This window comes from Lepidochelys kempii, chromosome 6, assembly GCF_965140265.1.
Source record: "Lepidochelys kempii isolate rLepKem1 chromosome 6, rLepKem1.hap2, whole genome shotgun sequence".
Lineage (NCBI taxonomy): Eukaryota > Metazoa > Chordata > Testudines > Cheloniidae > Lepidochelys > Lepidochelys kempii.
The window spans coordinates 29,728,673-29,749,256 of NC_133261.1; the positions used below are offsets into that span (position 1 = coordinate 29,728,673).

Consider the following 20,584-nt stretch of genomic DNA (forward strand, 5'->3'; position numbering starts at 1 on the left):
GCGGGAGGGGGATCACGGTTGGGGCAGGGGGCTGAAGGCTCCGGGCAGTGCTTACCTTTTCTCCGGCTCCTATGTGAGGTGCAGCCCAGCGGCTCTGCACGCTGCCCCATCCGCAGGCACCGCCCCTGCAGCTCCCATTGGCTTTGGTTCCCAGCCAATGGGAGTTGCTGGGGCAATGTGCAGAGCAGAGGCCCCTGGCTGTCCCTACAGCATAGGAGCTGTCGGGGGTCCCCCCTGCTGCTGCTGGGAGCTGCCTGGAGTGGTCCCTGACCCTGCTCCCTGGCTGGAGCACCAGAGCGAGGCAAGCCCCACACCCCACAGGGAGCTCCAGGGCCGGATTAAAACAGCTGGCGGGCCCGTGATATTGGCCGTAGTTTGCCCACCCCTGCTATCTATCCCTGAACACTGGCAAAGGTGGCACTGGCTGTCCTGTGGTGATCAGTCTGTTGGCTGCAGGCTGACACCAGCCCTCAGGTGGAGGACTATTAGGCTGGCTTCAAGGGGCCAGGTACCGTTCTCGTGGTACGGTTAAGCTGCGTGTCCAGGAGCCTAGCGTGGCCAGAGTTCAACCCGCTGAGCAGCAGCGAGGGAACCCGGAGAGCTGGCAGGGCCGGGCCCTTAGCATGCGGCCTGGGCAGCACGGGTCCAGCCCGAGCATGGCAGAGTCCACCAGGCGGGGTGGCCTGGCACGGGGGGGGCTGGCTCCGCCTGCGTAGCAAGGGCCGCGGTAGCCTGGCAGGGGCAGGGGCGGGACCGCTGGCCCGGAAACAGCTGGTCGCTCCCGCCCGGGGACATGAGGTGAGCAGCCAGCGCCGCGGCGCGCGCGCCTCCCTGGGCTGAGAGAAAGGGGGGCGTTGGTTCCTGGCGGTTGCTGTCCAGGCCGCGCGCAGGCGCCGCAGGAAGCGCGGGGAGGTGCCCCCGCCGCGATGGAGTTCTCCGAGGAGACGTTGAGGACGCAGCTGGTTAAGGTGCGCGCGCGCGCGTGCCGGGCTCCCGCCTCCCCTCAGGGCGGCGGCAGGGTCTGGGACCCGGCAGCCACGCGCTGCCCCCGCAGTGCCCGGCCTGGCCCCCCGTCGGGCTGGGTGGGGGCGCGTGGCACCCTGCCCCGCGTGTGGGAGGGAGCGGGTATCAGTGGGCAGGGAACCCCGGCTCACCCCCCCGCCGAGTGCACGCGCACCGCCGGCTCCCCTCCCCCCCCCCCCCCCCCACCAGTGCATCCACCTCCCAGTCCCCCTAGTGCAGGGGTTCTCAGACTGGGGGTCGGGACCCCTCAGGGGGTCGTGAGGTTATTAAATGGGGGGGGGGCGCGAGCTGTCATCCTCCACCCCAAACCCTGCTTTGCCTCCAGCATTTGTAATGGTGTTAAATATATAAAAATGTGTTTTTAATTTACAAGGCGAGGGTCACACTCAGAGGCTTGCTATGTGAAAGGGGTCACCAGTACAAAAGTTTGAGAACCACTGAGCTAGAGCAACTGCACCCCTGCTCACCCCTACATAAGTGCACCCTCCACCCAGTTCCCCGTCCATATGTGACCCCCCCCCACTCAGATGCCCAAGTGTACTGTTTTCTGCTTATTTTCCCAGTGTAGCTGCTAGTTCATTGAACCAAAATGGGGCTGCTGTTGTATGATGCTTGTCGCTTAGGTGCCTGTGTTGGGGTGTCAGTTCAAATTTCCCATGATCTGGAGCACCATATCTAAATCCTGGAAGCTGAACAATCCCAGATCCGCAAAATTGTTGGGGAGGATAAAGAATCTATAAGGCAACCTATGGAGAGGGAATGATCCAAAGGAAGTAGCTGAAGTCTGGTTTTGCAAAGGCATTAGCCCTCACCGATAATTATATTCATACCACATTTCAAATTTCAGCAGTTCCTGCTGTAAGTCTACCTTAAAATGTGGCTAGCTTTTTTTTTTTTTTTAAGAAATGTTTGGGTTTTTCCTCTACTCTCACCCAACACAACCACTATATGGATTTTGCTCCACCTCTCCAAAATTAATTCACTTATGGACAGAGACTAAGCACATAAAATTTCAATCCAAAAGGTGAATTTTTCAGATACTTTAATATGTTTGTGAGAAAATGGTTATGAAAACCCTTTAAAATGTGAAAGCCATTATAGAGTTTGCTGTTAGCAAATAACGTAATTATTTTGCTTCACCTTTTTCAAATATATTGTATAAATATATAATTGCAGATGTTAATATGCTCATAAGATTATCCTTGCCATGGAGCAATCTGTTTTAAGAATTAATTTAATGGCAAAATTGTTAGTTAAAGGTAATTAGCTGCCTCCTTCTGCCTTCTCTTCTCTTATTCTTCCCCACCTATCCTGTGCAACCAAAGAAGTAGTCCTTTCAAGTTGAAACATTCTTTTTTGTTTTGTGTACAGTATAAATTCCGGGACCTGACCATAGAAGAACTGAAAAATGTTGTTAAGATCTACCCAAACTTCAGATTCTCCATGGACACATACAGTACGAATCTGATCTAGTTACTTTGATTGTTTTTTTTCAACAGTTAATGATTGTTTGGAACTCTGACTTTTCATAGGTTCTCTATCTACAATGAAATATATCTAAATTACTGTCATTTTCAGTTTGTCTTCCTCACGTGATATCATGTGACTTTTTTTTTCAGGAGTTCATTTCCTACAGTACTTGTTGTAAGTTACCTTCAACAAACTAATCAGTATATTTTTTTTAAAAAATGAATAAATTGTAACACATCAGTGATTATACAAATTGGTAATTTCATGGATTCCATCTTATTGTTCCAGTTCACTTAAGCAAATTTAAACATAATTTGATGGATTTACATTGTTAAAAGTAAATTCCTGAATCCCCCCACCCCCAGCAAGAAGAAAAGTCCTATTGACACGAGCCTTACAGAGAAGGAAGAAGAGCAGAGGCCCCTTTTTGGAGGGATATGCAAGCTGATAAAGCACTGTAACTTGAGACCACAATGGAGAAGGTCAACAAGATGCACATAAAGTTTCCTTAGTTGTGCAACTGTCATTAAGCTTCCAATAAAGAGTGATACCAAAGGAATAAATAAAGTAACATTCTATTTTAAAAAAAGAAAGGGAGGGGGGGAAGGTCACCTGTGTGTGTTTAATTACTAGATGTAGTATCTAAGTACAAGGAATTAATCTTTGCAGTCACATTTCACTGGTAAATGTTCATTTTCAGCATACATCTGAGAGTTGAAATCAGTACTTATTTAAATGTGGAATGAAGCAGTATGGGTAATACTTAGAATTTTGTATTTAAAAAAAAATCCTCTAACCACTAAAAAAGAAAAAACTTGTTCTCGATTTCAGCTTTCAAAGACGGATCCCTTAAAGACCTCTTGAATTTCAGTGGCACTATTCCAGTGAAATATCAGGGTAAGGCTAACAACTGATAGACTGTATTTTCTACACCAAAGCCAAACACAGTGGTAAGACATTGTGTACATTTAACAGTATATCTTCCTGATTAGTCATATAGAATCTTGGAAAAGGCTTCTAATTTAGTACTGCCAAGAAGGCAGAGATATCATTGTTTCCTTTTCTAAGATGGGTGACCTGGAGAGTCTCCATGTTCCACACAAGAGTTGGATTAAGATCTCTTTCTAGATAACTTGGACTGGGCTTGAAAAATCCACTTGCTTTGGTCATCAGTGTCTGGGGTCAAAGCTATAATTTTTGTTTTGTTTTGTTTTTAAAGATAATTTCCATATATGAACATAGTGTAAAATGATCCAGTGCTATCTTCCTAAATCTGCAGATAGACAGCTCCAGTGCCTCTGCTGCTGTTCATAGCTGGTCAAGCTGCAGCAATCGCTAATCACCAAAGCAGGGGTAGTCAATTGGCAGACCCTGGGCCAAAAATAGACCACCAGACTCTTTTGAACAGACCCCAAAATCTTTCTATTTACTTATTATTATCATCATCATTATATTTTTTTAATTTTCTCTGGAGTCTGGGCTATACTTTGACCAAGAAATTTGGACCTTGACAAAAAATAGACTACCTCTGGTTCAGAGTCTTGGGGGAAGGAAGAAGCTATGAGGAAAAGCAGTGGCTGGCACTAAAGCCATTGTCTGGGTTGGAGGGAACAACTTGCACAAAGGCTGAGAAAAGAATAGCTTAGCAGAGATCTCTCCTCACTCTTGCAGTAGCCAGGAGGCCGAGAGGGAAGAAAATGGAAAGTAAGAGTGCTCTTCTCCTTATGATCAGCCAAAGGATTGGAGTGTGAGCTCACTTCTAAAAATACTTTAAGTAAAGCTGATTGACAGTTAAATTCTGTACACCAATGTTTTTTCATTTAAATTTCTGGGGTTAAATTGCGCAGATTGGCTTTAGTAGTGGGGATGGCCTCGTGGCCACCTTCAAACAGGATTACATTAATGTGAACCAGGAACCTTTTAGTTTGTGCCTGGAACATCTACATAGAGGAGTTACAACCTTTGTAGTCCAAACTGCGGGGCAGTGTAGATGCCCTAAAAGTTGACATACTCCCAGTTTCATACCTTAGCTTGTCACACACTAACCATGTAGACAAGCGCTCAGTTTACCTAAATCAACAGTAGCCACTTCTATTCCAAAATAAGAGTGCCCTCAAATACACTTGCCCTGAAATAACTAACTACATATTAGAAAACTGATTTAGTTAACTAGGTGAAAGACTGTGTAGATAAGCCCTTAGTCCTCAGGCTGGTGGGTGTTGGGTAAAGTCTTCATGCCCTGTGCTTGGATATGCAGTGTCCTCAGATAATTAGGACTCTTCCTTGAACTTGCAGTCTTTGAAGTCTAAATATAAAGCACTTAATAGAGTCTCCTCTTCATTAGCTCTCTGTTTCCAAGGTTATATAAACCCTATAAAAGTAAATAGATTGCTCTAAGAAGTTCCTTTGTTCTGAAAGTCAGACTTATTTGCTGGTAGAGCTCTGTAAATTTGACAATTTATATTTGACAGGATTTCAATCAATGATACTTAATATACCAGGTTTGGTAGGGATAGTATAAATCAATAGCATAAATAATCAAAGCAAAGAAAGTGCTATATTTTAAGGAAAACCGAACACACAATCATGATTTCAGTATACCTTCGAAATGTGGAGGTCATAACTCTTTTTGTTTTGTGTCTAACAGGTAATTCCTATAACATACCAATTTGTTTGTGGATTTTGGATTCTCATCCTTTTGCTCCTCCCATTTGCTTGCTGAAACCAACTATAAACATGGAAATCTCTGTGGGAAAACACGTAGATGCACGTGGCAGGATATACTTGCCCTATTTGCAAAACTGGAGCCACGTAAGGAAAAACAAATTCCAAGAAGAATGCGTTATATTACATATAAATTAACACTCATTTTTTTCTCTTCTCCTACATTTGTTAATCTGAAAATGTACAGTCAATGACTATGCAAACAGGAGCAGAAGATTGTTTCCCTTTAAGCAGTAGCCTTCAGTAGCAGTAGAAAAATGTCCTAATTTTAAATTGAGGAAAAAAGGGGATTAAACTTGTTTCTGTTAGAGGGAAGGATAAACCAAATAGAGATGTTTGACACATTTTCTTTTAGTGTTGTGAACAATGTCCAGTAACTGGGTAAGCTGAGGTTATATTTAGCAAGTGCAGTTTTTCAGTAAAATTATAGTAACTGATATAATAGCCTTATGTCTGGTATAGATATTATTGCAAAATCGAGATTGTTTTTGTGGGGATGACTCGTATAGAAGGTCCAAAAGCAACTTTAGTTGCCAAGTGGATTTCTTTTATGAAATGCAGTACATAGGTTACTTTAAACGTGTGGCTGTCAAGCCATAAAAAATAATTTAATGAAATCTGTTTTGTTTTTTTCAGCTAGCTTTTTAAGATAAATAAAAACAAAGCTGTTGAGGTTTTTGGAGGGGGAAGAGTGGGGGTGAGGGGTGTCATTTTCCTACTTAATGAGGAAATTTCTTTGTGAATATGTACCTGGTAATTACTGATTCATGCCCAGTCCTTACTTAGCTAAAAGGTCCATTGACCTCAATGAGAGCTTTGTCCAAATAAAGACTGCAAGATCGGGCTCTGATGCAGCTGGCCTGAAACTTCTTTAATGAGTTTTGTTTTTCTTCTTGCTGCAAAGTAGGCTATGTTTTTTCTACAGGCTTCTGCTGGTATGGGTGTGAAGATCTATGATTTGTGACCGACAGAGCTGTGCCAGCAGAAGTCCCTACTGTAGGCACAATTACACAGACAAAACTCTTTAATGGTATAGCTTGTTTTGCTTGTGGGGGGTTAGTTTTACTATTCTGGTACAGAGGCTTTGCTGGTTTACTGTGTCCACACTGGGAGTGCTTTGGCAGTAAGGTTATGCCTATACCGGTAAAGTGCTCCGTGTAGATATAGCCTTAGCCTGTATTTAGTAATATATGCTACTTTATCAGAGGCTTTCTTACGTCCAATAATGCTTCAAACAACCAATTGAGTTGGTGTTTGGTATCTTTAATTCAGTCTCTATATTCTCCACTTTTCTAATCCATACTCCCATAGTCACACATTTATATTTGTATTAATAAGGTATTAAAAATAAAATAGAAATATACTCATGGGCAGTGCTACTTTTCCTCTATCTTAAAAGTTGGTTTGGGTGTGAAAGATTGATATTTATAGTTTGGCTAAATTTATACAGTGACTCTTGATACCTTGTGATAAATTATTGCAATTTATGGGCATGCTGTTTTATCATGATAGCTAGTAAAGATTGTAAGTCTTCTCCTATATGTATGTGTTCCAGCCAAAGTCAATTATCATTGGATTAATCAAAGAAATGATTGAAAAGTTTGAGGAAGAGCTACCTCTGTATTCAGTATCATCTTCCGATGAAGCCAAGCAGTTAGAACTGCTATCCTATATTGCAAAGATAACTACAGGTGTGTAATTTGTCAGCAGATCTGAATCAATATCAATTTTATCTATGCTTTTAGTTATTTTTATTTTATCTTTTCAAGGTGGACAATAAATATTACTTAAACTTGTAGTAGTTACATTTTCCTAAAGCTCATTATTTTTCCTTTACCTTAAATTACTTTCTGACGGCATAGCTGATTTACATGTTCTCTTATGGATAATGCACTTTAAAACCGTCTTTCAATATTTTAAAAACACTTTCTGCAGTAGTATACATTGGTGCATGTAGTAGCATTAAAGGGATTACTATTATTTGTATTGTGGTAATGCCTACAGTTGCCAACCAAGATTGTACTAGAGCAGGGGTGGCCAACCTGAGCCTGAGAAGGAGCCAGAATTTACCACTGTACGTTGCCAAAGAGCCACAGTAATACGTCAGCAGCCCCCCAACCAGCTCTCCACCCAGCGCCTCCCGCCCACCAGCTGCCGATCAATGCCTCTCCCTCCTTTCCCACACCTGCTGATCATCTGTGTGCTTGGGGGTGGGGGGGAGGAGCGAGGGCATGGCAGGCTTAGGGGAGGGGGCGGGAAGGGGTGGAGTGGGAGCAGGGCTTGTGGCAGAGCCAAGGGTTGAGCTGTGAGCACCCCCTGGCACACTGGAAAGTTGGCACTTGTAGCTCCAGCCCAGGAGTCAGTGCCTACACAAGGAGCCGCAGGTTGTCCACCCCTGTACTAGAGGGATTACCTATATGGAGCAGCAGTGCGGTGTGATTTCTAAAGCACACTAAAGTGTTGCACATTAATTGGTTCATATAGACCCCTGCTGGTGCTCACTAAATACTGCTTCGTGATCTTTAATGTTAGTACTGTTTCAAACAGTGCAAACATAGCACTAGGGAATCCTAGTACACACCACCAGAGGTCTACATGGACCAATTAATGTGCAACACTTTAGTGTGCTTTAGAAATCACCCCCCACTGTAGTCCACATTACTGCTCCATGAATTCAAGGCCAGACACTGTACAAAGCAGTTCAGAGTTTTTGTCCCAAATATCTTAATCTAAACAAACAAGATGGACAAAGAGTAGCAGGGGAAATGGAAGTGTACAGAAATTAAATGAGTTGCCCAGGGTCACACTGCATTTCAGTGGCAGAGCTGGGGGAGCGTGGTTAATAGAAAAGGCGTCTATTTGAATTTTTTTCCTTGCTGATGAAGAACTTAATTTAAATGTAAATTGTAAGAATATAATTCTGTGGAAAAAATGTCTTACTCAATGGAAGCCTTGAAAATTAGTTTCCATAGTGTGACCAGCGTACTGGAGAAAACAAAGTAATTTGATTGGTCGGACCCAGGCATTATCTTTCACATTCAGTACATGTGTTTACACTGTCTTATAAAACCACCAGCTGTGATTGATTGGTTTTTTTAAATTTTAGGTGAAACTGACATGAATTCAAAGACTAGGGTGGGTGGACAGAAAAAAGATGGAGGCTTTAACAAAGTTACTGTGATTGGAGCAGGAGATCTTGGCATTGCTTGTGTACTAGCAATTGCAGCAAAGGTACTTACTCATTTTTAATAGAATAGCTATTAATATTGTCTAGTGCTGTTCCTATAATGATCTCCAACCTAGTTCTTAGTGTATTTAAAATACAAAAACAATGACTTCATTTTAAGTACTTTTAATAATTTGTGATGTTGCTTCTTTAGTTTACCTTTTTCCTATTTAAATATATTAAACTAAAAAGATAACATGTACACATTTCAAATTCAATCATCCTTTATGGGGTCCGACAGTCAGCTGTTTGTTATAAAACATCTTAATGTTGAGCACAGATTCTTCAAACTACATAAATTTGTAGTTAAGGGATATTGTCAAGGTTGTGCCCTAGATATTGTGGAGTTCTCACAGTGTATGGTATTTCTGTATGTGCTCAGTATTTGAGCACAAGAGTCACAGTTTTGGCCTTAACTTTGAGTGTCTAAGTGTAACCCTCCTAAGGTGAGTTTTGTGTATGTGGTTTAATATACTATTTGGTAATGGAACTACCAACACAGATGTCCAGTTTTCCATTTAACATTACACAATCATTGGTGATTTGGGTGTGGGCTGTTTTGGGGGGGTTTTGTGATACAATTAAAATTCTTTTTAAAGTGAGATCAAATCTCAGAAGCATCTTTTTATCAGAATAAACTGCATTTTATTCTGTTGCAGAGCTGAAATATATTTATTTGTACAGGGTGCTGCAGACCAGGTGGTTCTCTTAGACCTCTCAGAAGGAGCAGCAAAAGGAGGAACAATGGACCTGGGTATCTTTGCTCTGCCAAATGTAGAGATCAGCAAAGGTAGTCATTTTTTATATTGTAGTGGAACATATTACTGTATGTTCTGTATTTTTATTTTGCTGTATACTTATATATTTATTTACTTTATGGGAACTAGATCACCCTAGGGAGTGATAGAATCTTTCATCTCTGGTCATTAATGTAAATTCATTCTGGGTCTTCAAACACCCATTATCTTCTGATAGTTTCTCACCTCCTGAAGTGGTGTGTGCAGATTAAGACTGTGAAATGCTGGTGGCATGATCCAGGGAAGCTGGTACTGCTCTTGTCCAATACTCTAATCTTTTCTGTTTTTAGAGGCTTAGATCTCTTGTGCTATCAATCGGGCACCTTCTAGCTGCATTCAGTTCATTTACTAGATATATTTTGTAAGATACGTTGGTTCTTTTTTAGTCCATGTTCCACCTCATGCCAAACCACCAGAACAGACTCTTTGATACAGTGTCAGCATCCTTGACTCTGAGCTAGAAGGACAAAAAGAACAGAAGCCCCTATGTGAAAGAAAGAAATGAGGATAAAGATCTTCACCAAGAATCCAGGATTATCAGGATGCAGTGTTCAGATTCTATAGCGATGGCCCCAGTATAAATACCTAGCTAGATGGGGGTTGGAAACAGGAGAGAACTTCTTTTTTAGAGATCCAAATAATGATGTCAGGAGAAGGATGCTAGTTTTTACTTCTTAGTTTCTCAGCAAGGTATAAAGAAATAAATATCAAAAAGCTAATGTAATATATGCTACCAATGCCCAGTTGTTAGAGTAGGAGCCTGGGAGTCCAGATTCCTGGGTTGTCTTCCAAGCTGTGCATCAAGCTCTGTATGATCATGAGCAAATTGAAGCCTCAGGTTTCCATCTATAAACGGGAATAATGTCAACCTTGCATGGTTCTATGAGGCGTATCTAGTTGTAAAATACTTTGAGATCCTTGGATTAAAGGTACTGTAGAAGGGGGCAAAGTACACTCATATTATAGGCAAAGCAATTCCAAAACAAAGCTCTGTATACACTTCCAACACAATAGATCGGGGATGGTGATACATAAAAATATCCTTATATATCTTTCTAGTTCAATTCTACTGTAGGAAAAAAGCTGTTAACTTAAAGGCTCTTGCGGAAAGGCAAACAAAATAGTTTTGTGTTGAACTGAACCTATATGTACTGGTTTTAGTATGGGTCATTTAAAACATTTTTGCGCCAAGTCTATCTTGACATATCTATAATTTGATAAAATGAGACTTTAAAAAAAAAACCCTCAATTTTTTTTTATGTTTATCAGATTTTTCTGCTTCTGCTAATTCAAAAGTGGTAGTGCTCACCGTTAATTCTCTGGGTAATGCTCAGTCGTATCTTGGTGTCATACAGAGCAATGTGGATCTATTCAGAGGAATTGTCCCAGCAGTAGCACATTATAGTCACAATAGTGTGCTGCTTGTCGCATCTCATCCAGGTTTGTTGGTATTTTACATGTATCTGGTTTTTTGTTCTAATCTATTTAAAGAATATCCTTTTGCCTGGTATACTCTACTGAGCAGGGAGCCAGCACTCCTAAATTCTAATCCCAGTTCTGAGATGGACTCCCTCTTCAGACTTGGGCAAACCACTATATCCGTGTGTTTCTCTATATGGAGAGGCTGTTGGTAAGATGTTGTCTTAAGCATAGTTGAGATAAAGGGGGGGAAATGAGATTATTTTCTATATCAAAAGTCTTCTTGCATATGTTTTGTTTTTGTCTATTGTTTAAACCTCATTTTATCTAGAGTCTTATGATATGTCTATCTACTGTAGTCTTATGGTATGTCCATCTACTGTAGCACCTTGCAAATGTGTTAGTGACAAGATCTCTCTCTCTCTTCCCCTATGCTGTAAGGATATATAAACACAATATGATCAAAACTTCTGTTTGATAGGCCCTTATGTTACCTTATGTTAAATACTTAGCCCCTTGTTTGTTTGGAAACACATTCATGATCATAAAACTATCATGATTCCATGATCTTGTGTCAGAACTCCAAGTAAGTTGGGAAGGAAGAAGTAGACATGAACCTACCCATCCACACACACTTAAAACATGTTACTATAACATATTAGAGAAATTGGAAAGATGACCTTTTGCTCCATTCAAAACAGGGAACGAGGAGGAGACATTTGCGAAATGGAAAGAGAACTAAACTTTAAGGTGGGGGCTAAGTTTTTTGGGGTGGTGGTGGTGAGAGAAATTATTTGAGTTTCTGATATCTTTTCTTAATATTTTATTTGAGCTATGACATGATTATTTTCAAAGCCTGACTCATTATTTTAGAAATGAGTAAGCTGCTGATAGTGTCCTGTATGCTTATACTTTGAGTTATAAAATGTTCCTGCTTTTGTTTCTTGAGTGTGAATTATAGTTTGCTGTTGTGTTGAATTTTGGGAGTAATTCTGTATGTTTTCAACAAACTTTTGTCCCATGTTTAGTGGAAATAATGACTTATGTATCATGGAAGCTGAGTGCATTTCCTAAAAGCAGAGTTATCGGAATTGGTTGTAATCTAGACACTGAGAGATTCCAATATATTATCACAAACTTGTTGAAAGCACAGACCGTAGGAAAAGAGGCTTGGATTATCGGCGAACGAGGGGAAGATAAAGGTAAACTGATACATGATTATGACTTTGAATTTGAACTGTTCTAGAAAGGGGGGGGAAAGACACATCCTATGGAGAGTGTTAGTGTTTACAGCGGGGAGGCAAACTGCGCCTCAGGGGCCGTATCCGGCCCTCCAGCTGTTTTAATACGGCCCTCGAGCTCCCACCGGGGAGTGGGGTTCGGGGCTTGCCTTGCTCTGGCGCTCCAGCTGGGGAGTGGGGTCCGGAGCTTGCCCCACTACACGCAGCTCCCAGAAGCAGTGGCATGTCCCCTCTCCGGCTCCTACGTGTAGGGGCAGCCAAGGGGCTCCGCACACTGCCCCCACAGCTCTCATTATCCGGCAGCCCCAGCCAATGGGAGCTGCAGGGGCAGCACCTAGGGACAGGGCAGCATGCAGAGCTTCCTTCTGGGAGCTGCTTAAAGTAAGCGCTGCCGAGAGCCTGCATCCCTGACTCTCCCTTGCACCCCAAATCCCTGCCCCAGCCCTGATCCTCCCTCCCACCCTCGGTCCCAGCCCAGAGCACCCTCCTGCATCCCCAGCCCCTCATCCCCACCCCAGAGCCCAAACCGCCAGCCAGAGCCGCCCCACCCTCCTGCCCCCAACTCCCAATTTTGTGAGTTTTCATGGCCCACCATACAATTTCCATACCCAGATGTGGCCCTCGGGCCAAAAAGTTTGCCCACCCCTGGTTTACAGGGTGTCCCCCAAGATTCTAGAGCAGGATGGGAGCAAACAAAGATGTTCTCTGTGTGTCCCCAAATGGGGAGAAGTGTACAGAAGTACAGCCTTGATTGCTTATTTGGTATAACACTAAATTACATTAAAGATATTGAAGAGGGAGGACCCTTTTTCAGGGAAGGGAATGCATGGGAGTAAAAGTATGTGGAGGGCTGTCAGTACTTCAGAGAATACCACGTTTTCAGAGGTGCTAATCCCTGACTCATATGGATGTTCACAGTAGCTGTGGTTGCTCAGTACCTTTGCAAACTGGCTGTAGTTGATTTCCCAAGTGCACAGCAGCGACAAGAATGGAACCCAGGAGTTTTGGGTCTAGAGCAGGAGTGGGCAAAGTTTTTGGGCCGAGGGCCACATCTGGGTGGGGAAATTGTATGCAGGGTTGGGGTGTGGGAGGGGGTGTGGTGTGCAGGAATGGGCCCAGGGCAAGGGATTGGGGCAGAGGAGGGGTGTGGGCTATATGAAGGGTCTCAGGGAAGGGGGTTGGGGTGCAGAGTGCAGGAGGGGTGCAGACTGCGGGAGGGAGCTCAAGGCAGGGGGTTGGGGTGCAGGAGGGGTGTGGCGGGGGCTCAGGGCAGGGAGTTGGGGTGTGCAGGGTGTGGCAGGGGGCTCAGGACAGGGAGTTGGGGTGCGAGGTGCAGGCCAGGGGGCTTAGGGCAGGGAGTTGGGGGATGGGGTGCAGGAGGGGTTTGGGCTCCGGCTCGGTGCCGCTTACCTAAAGTGGCTCCAGGGTGGCAGTGGTGCACTGCCTGCCTGCCCTGGCCCCATGCCACGCTGCTCCAGGAAGCAGCCAGAACCACATCCCTGCATGGCCCCTGGGGGATGGGGTGGGGCACAGTGCTCCATGTACTGCCCTTGCCACGCCTCCGGGTACCTCCCCCGAAGCTCCCATTGGCCGCAGTTCCCCGTTCCCAATCAATGGGAGCTGCAGGGGGCAGTGCCTGGAGACAAGGGCAATGCACCGAGCCCTCTGCCCCCCCGCCCCCCCGGGGCCCCAGGGATCTGGCGCCCGCCGCTTCTGAGAGCAGTGCGGGGCCCGTGGCACCACGGGGGGGGGCAGTCCTGCGGGCTGGATCCAAAGCCCTGAGGGGCTGGATTTGGCCCATGGGCTGTAGTTTGCCCACCCCTGGTCTAGAGGAAGATAGAATTGAGTTGAGTGCTCTTTACAGAACTGGATACAGTGAGATTTAGCTTCTCCCTACATTTAAAAAAAGTGATGTATGAAGGATAAAGTAATTAAAAAACCAAACAAACTAGGCTCTTTATCACATCTGTTTAAACTGCTACTCCACATAGAAATGTCAAACTTTAATTCACGATTGTGCGGCATCTGCTCCTACACAATGCAGCTACTGCTACCTTTCTCTTAAGTGTCAGGTTTTTTTTCTTCTTAAATTGAAAGCCATGCAGAGGTGGTAATTTCTTCAGAGGAGGGTTATCTCCCTTTTTCCTTCCAAAAGTTGTCCTCAAAATAATGAAATCAAATTTTTGAAAAAGCAGTTGCATCCGATGAAGTGAGCTGTAGCTCACGAAAGCTCATGCTCAAATAAATTGGTTAGTCTCTAAGGTGCCACAAGTACTCCTTTTCTTTTACCATATGAGACTAACAAATTTATTTGAGCATAAGCTTTCGTGGGCTACAGCCCACTTCATCGGATGCATAGAATGGAACATATAGTAAGAAGATACACACATACAGAGAAAGTGAAAAGGTGGAGTAAGAGGCTAATTAAGATGAGCTATTATCAGCAGGAGAAAAAAACTTTTGTAGTGATAATCAAGATGGCCCATTTAGACAGTTGACAAGAAGGTGTGAGGATATTTAACATGGGGAAATAGATTCAATATGTGTAATGACCCAGCCACTCCCAGTCTCTATTCATATCCAAGTTAATGGTATCTAGTTTGCATATTAATTCAAACTCAGCAGTTTCTCGTAGGAGTCTGTTTTTGAAGCTTTTCTGTTGCAAAATTGCCGCCTTTAAATCTGTTAGTGAGTGGCCAGAGAGGTTGAAGTGTTCTCCTACCGGTTTTTGAATGTTATGATTCCTGATGTCAGATTTGTATCCATTTATTCTATTGTGTAGAGACTGTCCGGTTTGGCCAATGTACATGGCACAGGGGCATTGCTGGCACATGATGGCATATATCACATTGGTAGATGTGCAGGTGAACAAACCCCTTTCATGTTCTCTGTGTGTGTGTGTGTGTGTGTGTGTGTGTGTGTATATATATATATATATAATATATATATATATATATATATTTTCTTACTATATGTTCCATTCTATGCATCCGATGAAGTGAGCTGTAGCCAACGAAAGCTTATGCTCTAATAAATGTGTTAGTCTCTAAGGTGCCACAAGTACTCCTGTTCTTTTTGCGGATACAGACTAACACGGCTGCTACTCTGAAACCTGTCTTTTACCATATGTGTCTTAACATTGACAATAGAAGCCACATTCTACATAGTGTACTTACTAATGCATAACAACAAATTCTGTTAAACCCTTATATGAAGCCTTTTTTTGAACAAGTTTCTCCAGGCCAGTTCTGCCATGGAACTTAGAACCTCAGTAAGACGCCAAACTGCCCTCAGGGCCTGTACCAGTATACACTTCAGAAAATCCAGTTTAAAACTTTATCATTCCAATATTTTATAACATTGACAAAAGTTTGTTTTTAATTTGATTTAGTGCCTGCATGGAGTGGTTCTAATTTAATAACATGTCATCAAACTGAAGGAGTAGTGAATGATAACTCTCAGGAGCAGTTGGCAAACAGGTAACAACACTGTTACAACAGTAAACTTAAATTCACACCAACCTGTTACCAGAATAGTAGAGGTGTTTTTTTCCCAATCCACAGAGTTCAGAATCTCTGAATAATATGACTTTCCTTTACTACTATGAGCAAGTCTGCTTTGAAACTTTCAGGTCATTGGTATACCTTGAGTATATAGGAAAAGACTATTTTTTTTTAGTTCTGAATTTTGTTTTTCCAGTAGCTAAATATAGTTAAGTGGTAATGTTAATAGAATAAGTGTGTGCTCCTCTAAACTGTTTGCAACACTTACACTAAAATGCGTTGCATCAGCATTTATTTGATGCAGTAAACTAGGCTGTTCATAATCCTAATACATGACACTTATTTAGTACGTTCCCTCTGAGGTTCTTAAAACACTTCTTAATCAAGAATACACTGCAGTGAACAGGGTATATATTTAACATTGCTTTTCATAGAAATTAGGAAAATGTCTGCCATGATAATTTTTATTAAGTTAGCAAAATTTTACCGTTTGCATGGAGAAATTAAAAAATTGTGATCTTTGTAGAATTGGGAAATAAAGCATTGCTTTAGAATGCAATTTTTAGAGAAGTAGACAGCGGTCTTCATATGCTATGCAATACTTTTTGTGTGTTTATGGAATACTGTATGTCAAACAAAACATGGTAACTGAAGAAATTTCTAAAACCACATTTTTCTCTGTTACGTAGAGCCATGGAAGTTCTTAAAGGAAAAGGTCAAAAGTCCTGGTCTGTTGGGCTGTCAATAGCTGATCTGATTGAAAGTATACTGAAAAATAAAAGAAAGATTCATTCCATATCAACTCTGGCAAAGGTAAATATGGTATTAATTTCATATATTTTTCTATTGTGCCTTTAATCCTATTACTCATGTTAATTGTAGCCGTATATAGACCTTAGTCTTGACCAGCCATTCTACAGACACACTATTTTAGTTACTTTATTCCTACAACAGGCACCCAGCTTTTAGGATCCATCTGAAAATGAGCAAAAATCAATTATTGCAATTACTATAGTGGCCTTTCGAATTATAGGAGTTGAGAGGTGCAACATGTGCAGTGCTGGTGTCCAGCTCATCACCGATCAAGGCTATTAACACAGTTAGTTTTGGCAAAATAACAAGCAGACGTGTCATGGTTCAAAGTGCTTAATGTTGAATGCAAATCTCCCCAAAGGCCAAACATCTTCAACTCCATTTACAAGAATCCGATGCAGATTTTCTCACTTCTATATTTGTCAGATCAGGAGGCAAACTTTTCTAGTCCCTCATTTTCTAATTAGGGAAGAGAGGATATGCTTATATTTGACAAAAACAGAATCTCAGACTAGATTTTAATTAAATTTCATTCTAAAGGACTTAATTAAAGCAATATGTTGTTTATATTAGAACACACTGTGGAAACATTTTTCTTTAGTGACAAGGTCTGTGAACTTCCTATGTTGGTGACTGATCCATTTTGTGCTTGAGATTACAAAGGCTTGTTTGTGTTTCATTATGTACATAAACTTAATTTCTTCTTCTCATCATGTGAACATTTTAGCACTTGTTATGTGAAATAGCTATTCAGGTATGGGAGTGACTAATAGTGTCTTGAGATGAACATAAATTGTACAGACACTATGCAAGATTCGAACAAAAATTTAATTTTATTTTGAACAAGACTTATAAAATTTCAACTAATTTTAGTTGCAGAATGTTGATGATCTATTACTAAGATTTTTTTAAAAAGTAGAATTTTTAATCTACTATACAGTATTATAAATAACAAACTAAGCTATGCTTGTCAGCTAAACAAAGCATGTCTTGTGATTAATTATCCTTGTTTATTTAAAATTGTTAATGTACATAATTTTGTATTTTATAGTGGGCATGGGGAATGGAGATTAATGAACTTAAGAGTTGTTTTTATGTACATTCTTTTTGTCTATTTCAGGGGTGTTGCAATATAAACAGTGAAGTATTTTTAAGTATGCCATGTATTCTTGGAACCAATGGAGTGACTGAAATTATCAAACCACTGAAGGAGGATAAGTTGGTGGCAAAGAAACTGCAAAGCAGTGCAGCATCAATTCATGACCTTCAACAGCAATTGAAACTGTAAACACAATGGAATCATGCCATATCTGCTCATGAAAATGCTGGGTTTGCTAAGGGAAAATGTTTCCCTGGTAGATATAGGTTTCTGCAAACAGAAGAATTATCATTTCCTTTCAAAACTGCCTCACTCCTTCAAACCATTAGTTAAACTATGTAACAGAGAACATCACAAAATGGAAAGCTTTTTTCTTTTTTTAAAAAAGCTGTAGCTTTTGTAGTCAAAATGAAGAGATAATCTACAACTGTGTTTTGTCAAAATTTATGTAACTTTGCCTGCATTCTTTGTTACTAAGCTATGCACTATGTAGGCCTGATTTTCACATTCACTATGTTTTTGTTGTGCCTTCTGCTGGGACAAATAGGTTGTAAAGCTGACTTAGCAGTCTGTCTGCAAGTGTGTCTAGTGTAGGGAGAATCCTTGAGTGGTGTAGAGCCACTACAGAAGCAGTATGTCACCTCCCTTGTAACCTTCAGTGTAGGGGGCATGACTAGAACACCATTGCAGTCCAGCTTTTCAGTGCAGTAAAGGATTGACTAAAATGATCCTCATGCTTAGCAAACACGATAAAGCACTTCATTGTTTTCATGTAATTGAACTTAACACTAGAACACTGCTGGGAAAAATGGGAAATATTTTTTTAATGATACACCTTTGAGCTTGAGCTTTTGGGTATTGTGTATGAATGCTGTTGTATGTTCATTTAATTGTCTGAGCTTGTTTCCTAGAATTTTTCTCTGTTCTAATTGTTTTGTATGTTTTACAGCACTTTAGGTGCTTTTATGCTATATGTTTTAGAAATAACTTTTTTGTTTTAAACACTAGAGGTATGCCAACAAATACAGCATTGGTACAGATACTGTACACAGTGGTGAGGTGTTTGTGTGGGGGGAGGTGGGAATAAAGGACAATCTTACAGTTGAGTAATATAGAAGTAAATAAGACTTGGAGGCATAATTAATTCATGGAAATATATGATTCAAAGCCCATTGATGTCAGTGGGCTTTGGATCAGGTTCATAAGGAATAAAGTGACTGGGAAAGGCAACTGAATCTGAGTAGGGAGACACTCCTGGCTGACAAGGGTGAGGGGTGTACAAAAAAAGCAGGATACTAATGTTTAAAATAAACCGGAAAAGAATGCATGTTGGTACAAGTGGTTTTATCGACTTCTTAAATAATCTTTGCTTGTTCATTATGATACACTCCTAAAAGAAAAGTAGTATAATTCATCTTGTGAGTAGACTTTAGTATTCAATTGAATACTAATGATACCAAATACAGTAAAGGAGAAAATGTGGACCCAACTCTTAAAAGTGCTGGTATGTATTTCTTAAAATACCATTGCAGCTTTATGTTGGTAAAGACACAATATATGAATGAATTAGAGTGATGATACACTTGCTTGTGCCTTACACTTATACCTCAGAAAATGCCCAGTCTTAAAGAGGCTTAGTACCCTCAACAACCTTTTGGGCCTGATATGTATCACTTACAAGTCCAGTTTCCATTGTGATAGATGGGGGCACGATCTAGCCCATTGACATCATTGGGAGTTGTGATCTTCTGAGTGATCTCAGGATTGAGACCAAAAATAGGAAAACTACATTTTCCTTAATGGGATCACCATTCATATTGCCCGAGCATTTTTTTAATGATTTAATCAGTGATGGTTTGTAAATAGTGATTATTATGATAGAACAATTGAGCTGGTTGTTTAAACATAATTGAGCACTAGTCTCTAGCTGGACTGGTTTTCTTTGTAACTTATTAATATCTTCATGAATGAGCAATAACTAACTTTTCCTTAAAGTGTGGTACATTTAAAATTGTTCATAAAGAGGGCTACACTTAGCTAGAATAGATCATCTTTGTACCTTAATGTTGTATCTTATTTTGTTAAAAGCTGCAGTCCTCTTATAATTGTCACTTTATAGGATAAATTGTACTTAGCACTCATAATTCAGAAATCTGATCTAATTTTTAAATATATTAAATGCCATTGTTCAGACATTTCCAATTTTTATTTAAAAAGAAGGGATTGCAGCTTTAAAAATACATTACATGGCACTTTACATTGTTGTAGGAAGGAAATTGTGTAAAGTCACTTTTAGACTAATGGCACTAAAAGGCATCTGTTGTATGACACTTATTCTTGTTCAGAAACAGTGGGGGAAAAAGTGTTTTAGATGCACAAAGTACTTGTAAGATGTGGCCTGCTATTAAGGGCCTCTAAAATGAGGATTTTAGTTGGCCAGCCATTTCCAGTATCCTAAACAGCTGGTGTGTTGCTGCAAAACTCTTAATGTTGATATCTAGGTTCAGATATACTGAATTCATGTAATTTGTATATTGCACTGTTTTCCTGCTATTCTGTTTTCAAATTATGGTCTTAGGCGTTGATGGTGTCACGAAGTATCGAGTCGTTGTAATCTATATACTGTGCTTTCATTCAATTCTGTTTTAAATCATGGTTCTCCTGTTTTGTGGTTCTCAAGATCTAATGATTCTTGTTATGCCTCTAAACGAATTACTTACGCGAAGGTGGTTGTTGGAAAAATTAATCAAAACTGCAGTAGACAATAGGAGGACTCTAATAGTGATCATGCGCTGTCCAAGGTACCATTCTGAAGGGTCTCAACTAAAGAAACACATCAGGCACCAAGATAATAGGAGATGCTCATTAACTCTAATACTATGTTATGGTAAGTATGCTCTTGTATTAAAATATTAATCATGACTCAAACAAAATGCCATTTGTAACTACCTTTGTAGTGAATGCAAGAAATGTCTTGTTGCTTACATTACGGCTGTCAGCAATAAGCTTCATCCGTACGCTGTTAAGAAGTGGCAGTAATAAAGGATGCAGAACGTGACACCTATGCTGTCTATATATTAGTCTCTTCTATCTTATGGACTCATTTATGTGTAAAATTTAGTATGCACTCATGTGCTTACAGAAGGGGCCACTCTCCTGGTTTGCCCCTGTGGCTTAAAGCGGGGTTAATCAAGAGGCAAACTGTAGGCCAAATCTAGTCCACCAGACACTTTTTAACAGACCCTAAAATCTTTGTAAATAGTTATCTT

The 20,584-nt window shown here is 41.0% G+C and overlaps 1 protein-coding gene across 3 annotated transcripts; it reads left to right on the forward strand.

Moving 5' to 3' along the window:
- Positions 1-740: 740 nt before the first annotated feature.
- Positions 741-20,373, forward strand: UEVLD (UEV and lactate/malate dehyrogenase domains). Of its 3 annotated transcripts, none has more exons than XM_073347304.1 (12): positions 743-968; positions 2,395-2,479; positions 3,325-3,390; positions 5,141-5,304; positions 6,773-6,908; positions 8,324-8,448; positions 9,128-9,233; positions 10,510-10,680; positions 11,688-11,861; positions 15,292-15,379; positions 16,093-16,216; positions 17,337-20,373. In XM_073347304.1, the coding sequence occupies exons 1-12, from the start codon at positions 927-929 to the stop codon at positions 17,502-17,504; spliced, it is 1,449 nt and encodes a 482-aa protein (XP_073203405.1). In that variant the 5' UTR covers positions 743-926; the 3' UTR covers positions 17,505-20,373. The 3 variants fall into 3 exon arrangements, with proteins under 3 accessions (XP_073203407.1, XP_073203405.1, XP_073203406.1); XM_073347305.1 differs by lacking the exon at positions 743-968 and adding an exon at positions 1,240-2,047; XM_073347306.1 differs by lacking the exon at positions 10,510-10,680 and having other exon boundaries at positions 741-968.
- Positions 20,374-20,584: the final 211 nt, after the last annotated feature.